The sequence below is a fragment of the Eubalaena glacialis genome, chromosome 4, assembly GCF_028564815.1.
Source record: "Eubalaena glacialis isolate mEubGla1 chromosome 4, mEubGla1.1.hap2.+ XY, whole genome shotgun sequence".
NCBI classification, from domain to species: Eukaryota; Metazoa; Chordata; class Mammalia; order Artiodactyla; family Balaenidae; genus Eubalaena; species Eubalaena glacialis.
Window position 1 is genome coordinate 60,516,531 of NC_083719.1, and position 6,000 is coordinate 60,522,530.

At 42.1% G+C, this 6,000-nt stretch overlaps 1 protein-coding gene across 1 annotated transcript in view; it reads left to right on the forward strand.

Moving 5' to 3' along the window:
• IQGAP2 (IQ motif containing GTPase activating protein 2) overlaps nt 1–1,375 on the forward strand; it is a 283,554-nt gene extending 282,179 nt beyond the window's left edge. Inside the window, exon 36 of the mRNA XM_061189375.1 lies at nt 254–1,375. Within this exon, the coding sequence (XP_061045358.1) occupies nt 254–367 (114 nt within the window). The 3' untranslated portion in view covers nt 368–1,375. The remainder of the gene's footprint in view (nt 1–253) is intronic.
• Nucleotides 1,376–6,000: the final 4,625 nt, after the last annotated feature.

Sequence of the window (6,000 nt, forward strand, 5' to 3'; positions counted from 1 at the left end):
TGTTAAAATGCAAGTTCTTGGGACCCACCCCAGAGATCCAGAATCAAAGATTCCTGGGGCTAGGGCCCAGCAATCTGTTTTAACTGGCCTGTGTTTTTAAACCAGGTGATTCTAATGCACACTGAAGTATAAGAATCCCCACCAAGGTCCTTAGGTCAACCGAATCTTATTGTTGTCAACAGTCTTCTAGAATGTGTTTTAAATGTGGGAAATGTCAAATTGGAAATGTGATTGGTGTTCCTTACAATTTCAGGATTTACTTCAGATGCAGTATGAAGGAGTAGCTGTGATGAAAATGTTTGATAAGGTTAAAGTGAATGTAAACCTTCTCATATACCTGCTGAACAAGAAATTCTATGGGAAGTGAAATGCCTGAAGAAATCTCATGGATTCTGTATCACCTGGATTAGGAAATGAATCTGTTTAGTATTTTTGTTTTTAAACATGATTGAAATCACTGCTTATAAACGTGTGATTTTTTTTTTTTAAAGACCAAAACTGTTCCGAAGAATGTACACATGTGCCTTTTTGATAATCGGATACTGCAGTAGAATGATACACAAAATGAATTAACGTAAACACTGCCACATTATACTGTGGTGCAGGTACTCTGATTTAAAACTTTGGATATTCTGCGATTTGTTTTAAAGTAGGGAGAAAATAACATTAGCTGATTAGGGACAAATGTGTAAACCTATTTTCCTATAAAAAAATTTTTTAAATGTCCCATTTGAATACTGTAAGTCTTCATAGATTTTTTTTTGATCTGTGGAGAAATGGAACCTGAATTATTTGTAATGAATTATTTAGAGAGATACTTGGTTCTAAGCCCCACCTTCTGGGAGTTATCGATTTTAAAGAAAACTTTTGTGCAATTCAAAGTGAAGTTTTTATAAGTAATTGAAAGTGACAGTACAATAACACTTTCTGTATAAAAGTATATATTTTATGTGATTTATTCCTACTAAATGAAGTGCACTACTGCCTCATGGTAGAGACTCTTGGACCCAGAGCCTCTCAGTGACTAAGGAACAACGTGGATAGAGATCATAGGCCTCACCCCACCTCCACCCTTCACAATTTATTTGAATATTTCAATTGTGCCTCTCAATTTTTTGTAATGCAATAAAATCAGTATCTGGATGGTTTTTAAATGTATTCTTTGAAAATTGTTTTATGTAAAATAAATGTTACTGAATTACATTAATTTGACTTCTGTCTGAATAAATCCAAATCATTTAGTGGGTAGGAGAAGGTTCTTGGTGGGACTTTTGGGGAAAAGAAGTACAGTTGACCCTTGAAACAACATGGGTTTGATCTGTATGGGTCTACTTACACATGAATTTTTTTCAATAAATAACTGTAAAAACATGAATTTCTTTTCCACATCTTTTTATTTTTGATATCTGGTGTTAATAATATGTATAACATCTACAGTGTTTTATATCATATAAGACAATATTAATGTAGGTACTGACAGATTTGTTGTATAAACAGATGACATAAACTTACAGTATTGATAAATACAGTGCAGTACTGTAAATGTATTCTCCTTACGATTTTCTTAATAACCTTTTCTTTTCTCTAGCTTACTTTATTGTAAGAATACAGTACGTAATACATATAACATACAAAATATATGTTAATCAAGAGTTTATGTTATTGGTTAAGACTTTAGGTCAACAGTAGGCTATTAGTAGTTAAGTTTTAGGAGAGTCAAAAGTTACAATCAGGGCTTCCCTTGTGGCGCAGTGGTTAAGAATCCACCTGCCAGTGCAGGGGACACGGGTTCGAGCCCTGGTCCGGGAAGATCCCACATGCTGCGGAGCACCTAAGCCCGTGCTCTGCAGCAAGAGAAGCCACCACAATGAGAAGCCCGCGCACCACAACGAAGAGTAGCCCCCGCTCGCCGCAACTAGAGAAAGCCTGCGCACAGCAAGGAAGACCCAACACAGCCAAAAGTAAATGAAAAATAAATTCTTAAAAAAAAAGTTATACTCAGATTTTTGACTGTGTGTGTGGGGTGGCACTTCTAACCCTCACATTGTTTAAGGGTCAACTGTAATACATCTACAGCTGTGCCATTTAGGGTATAGTTTATGGGGAGGAAAAGTAATTTTCCCTCTACCCTTCTAAGTTCTTGGCTGAGACCTACCACCCCCCATAATAAAAGATAGATTAGCAGGAGAAAAACAGAGGTTTAATAATGCATATACCTCCTATATACATGGGAGACACACAGGAACTATCTGCCTAACTATACCCTCACTTACTGTGCTTTGCCTGCTCCCCCAAATGGCCCAAGCCACCACCTTAAATACCATCTCCAGCTAAAGGCAAAAGACGATGGGGGGAGTAGTTAGGGGAGGTAATCAGGCAAAGCAGAGTAAATGAGGGTATAGTTATGCAGATTTAAGTCTCTGCCTTTTCCACTAATAAGAGTTTCTAGAGATTTAGTCATTCTTCTCTTCCTTGTTCAGAGAAGGAAACACCCTTAACGAATGGAGATTTCCCTTGTAAATGTAAATGTCTTTTAAAAGAGTGTAACTTTACTTGGTTTTCAGAGCTTCTCCTATATCTGCTGTTTTTCAAAAATAACCAGCTCAAAGTAATCCTTCTACCAGAGAGGCATATTGTGGGGATGGCAAATTTTCCCCTTCAAGAGTGAGCTGCTGGGACCAAGAGATCCAAAACCCTGTGGCTGACACAAGGTAGAAGTTTGTTTTCTCAAAGGTAAGTGAGCAGTCCCACAAGTTACCAGGGATCCAAGCTGGCCAGTTGGCTCTGTCCTTGTCACTGATTCCTGGCTGGCAGGAAGGGGGAAAGAAGTCCGGGGCAAGTCGTTTTGTTTCAAGTTCCGTATGTTATTTCCGCTTACAGTCCGTTGGCCAAAACTTAGTTACATGGGGCTTCCCTGTAACTAGAATCCATCTGCCAATGCAGGGGACACGGGTTCGAGCCCTGGTCCGGGAAGATCCCACATGCTGTGGAGCAACTAAGACCGTGTGCCACAACTGCTAAGCCTGTGCTCTAGAGCCCGTGAGCCACAACTACTGAGCCCATGAGCCACAACTACTGAAGCCCGCACGCCTAGAGGCCGTTCTCCACAACAAGAGAAGCCACTGCAATGAGAAGCCACGCACTGCAAAGAAGAGTAGCCCCCGCTCGCCGCAACTAGAGAAAGCCCACACATGGCAACGAAGACACAACATAGCCAAAAATAAAATACGTAAATTAAAAAAAAAAACAAACTTAGTTACATGGCCATGACTAGCTTCAAGAGAGGCTGGGAAGTAAAGTTCCTAGCTAAGTCATGCGCCCAATTAAAACCCAGGGGTAGAGAGGGAGGTGGTTCTATTTGTAAAGAAAGGGAACAGTGATACCTGGGGACCAGTCAGCTGTCTCTGCCACAACAGTAATCCAGACTCTCGAGCTGGACCCCCCTCACGCCAACACTTTGTGTTCTGTTCATTCATTCAACAGGCTTTATTTTCCACGGAGTTTACCCAGTATTCAGAAACAGTTCGCTTATGCTCATTTGGCACACTAAACTTGAAGGTAAGCCCGACAGAATTTGGAAAATTCAAATTTGAAAGAGTAGAATCTGCTACTTTAATGATTGTTTCAGGCTATACAGATTTTTGACAGAGGTAAATACCTTGAAACAATGTTGTCTCAGCAGTTTGTAGATGTGGTTTTTTTTTTTTTTTAATGCATTACCTTTACTACAGGCTTCTGTAAAAGGCATCAAATAAACATACAGTAAAGCTTCACCTTGAGAATAAACCTGCCTGTACCCTACAGCTAGCATTAGGTGAGGAACAGGAACTGGTAGGAGGTAGGAGTTAGGTTAAGCTTCCTTCTTCATGCTCTAGGGAAGACTTTTAGTGGAAATGTACAGGAGGAGCCAAAATTAGGGAAAGATGTTTGGAGGTAAAAGCCAACCTTTCACAGCCTCTCAAAAAGGGGCTTGTCTTAAATTACCTTTACTGATACTTTGTCTTTTTTGTGGATTCTGTCTAGGGTCACTCTTTCAGACTGAAGAACTTCTTTAGTATGTAAGATGGCTAACAATAAATTGTCTCAGTTTTTGTTTATCTGGAAAAAAAAGGCGGGGGGGGGGCCTCGTCTTAACTTACTCCAACATCGAGTGACATGCTTGAGTGTTTTTTTTTTTTTTTAATAGGATTTTTTTTTTTTTTTGGCTGTGTTGGGTCTTCTGTGCGAGGGCTTTCTCTAGTTGCGGCAAGCGGGGGCCACTCTTCATCGCGGTGCGCGGGCCTCTCACTATCGTGGCCTCTCGTGTTGCGGAGCACAGGCTCCAGACGCGCAGGCTCAGTAGTTGTGGCTCACGGGCCTAGTTGCTCCGTAGCATGTGGGATCTTCCCAGACCAGGGCTCGAACCCGTGTCCCCTGCATTGGCAGGCAGATTCTTAACCACTGCGCCACCAGGGAAGCCCCTTGAGTGTTATTTTTTTTATATATAAATTTATTTATTTATTTATATTTATTTTTGGCTGTGTTGTGTCTTCCTTTCTGTGTGAGGGATTCCTCCAGTTGCGGGGAGCGGGGGCCACTCTTCATCGCGGTGCGCGGGCCTCTCACCGTCGCAGCCTCTCCCATTGCGAAGCACAGGCTTCAGACGCGCAGGCTCAGTAGTTGTGGGTCACGGGCCTAGTCGCTCCGCGGCATGTGGGATCTTCCCAGACCAGGGCTCGAACCCGTGTCCCCTGCATTGGCAGGCAGATTCTTAACCACTGCGCCACCAGGGAAGCCCTTGAGTGTTATTTTTATGGAGAAATATCTTTCTATCATGCCAACATCCTCGAGGGAAGCTGTGAAATGTTTTCTCTCTGTTGACCCCCAAGATGAGGTTATTGTTGAAGATATTACCAACCGCTTCTTGTTTGAGATCTTCAAGGGACATGGATGAATGAGTGACCCAGAGAAGCAGGCAGATAAGGAGGACAAGGCGCCACCGGAGGCATGGGTGCACAGATTGTTGGAGCCGAGGCCCGTGCCTCTCCCAGGAGGATGGAAGCAAGCCCCAGCTGGGGAACCGTTGTTCCTTACAACCCTGAGCCACTAGGACTCTTGACCAGTGTAGGGGAGGGAAAATAATCTTCCCTATACCCTCTGAGTTTTTTACTGAGACCCCCTGTAATAAAAGATTAACAAGAGAAAAACAAATAGTTGATTAACATGTATGCCTCATGTACACAGGGAGATACTCAGGAAAACTGAATAAAAATCCCCCAAATGGCCCAAGCTACCACCTTAAACACTATCTTCAACTAAAGACAAAGATGCTGAGGGGGTAGGTGGTGGGGCAATTCTCAGGAAGGTGGGAAGAGGAAATAAAGGCCCTGCAGATAAGACTCTGGAGAAAGTGATCTCTGATAATAGAGCTCTTCCTGGCAAGCCCCCTTTCTAATGTGAATTTCCCTTACAAAGGGTAACTTCAACCCTGTTCTCAGAGCTTCTCCTGTGTCTGCAGTTTCTCAATATAAGACTACGCCAAAGAGGCATATTTTGGGGTGGCATATTCTGCTACCGTTCACCAGCTTCCTCCCCAGGGCTCGTAGCTTTTCTTACTCATAGGAAGAAGGGGAAAAAATGATTTTGCTTTTTAAAACACTTAGCAATTCAAACACAAACTTCATTTTTGCATAGCTGACTCCTGTATTTTGATGTATGTTTGATCATGTTTCCACTGTTACCAAAATGATTTTTGGTCTGGAACGCTGAGGGGGTCCATGCCTGCCCCGAACTCCACTTTTTAGCACCTGGAACTTAAAAAGGCAAAAAGGACTTAACAGGGCTCTAGCTACTCTCAAAGAATGTGCTCTAGTGATCTCCAAGAGAAGGCAAGCCTTTGCATACTTTAATATTCTGGAAGTTTGTGATGAAGAGACCAACTCAGTGAGATCACTGTCTGACATGACATACGTTAAAAAAAAAATTACAAGCCCAAAATGGACTCATTTTCGCTTCCCACCC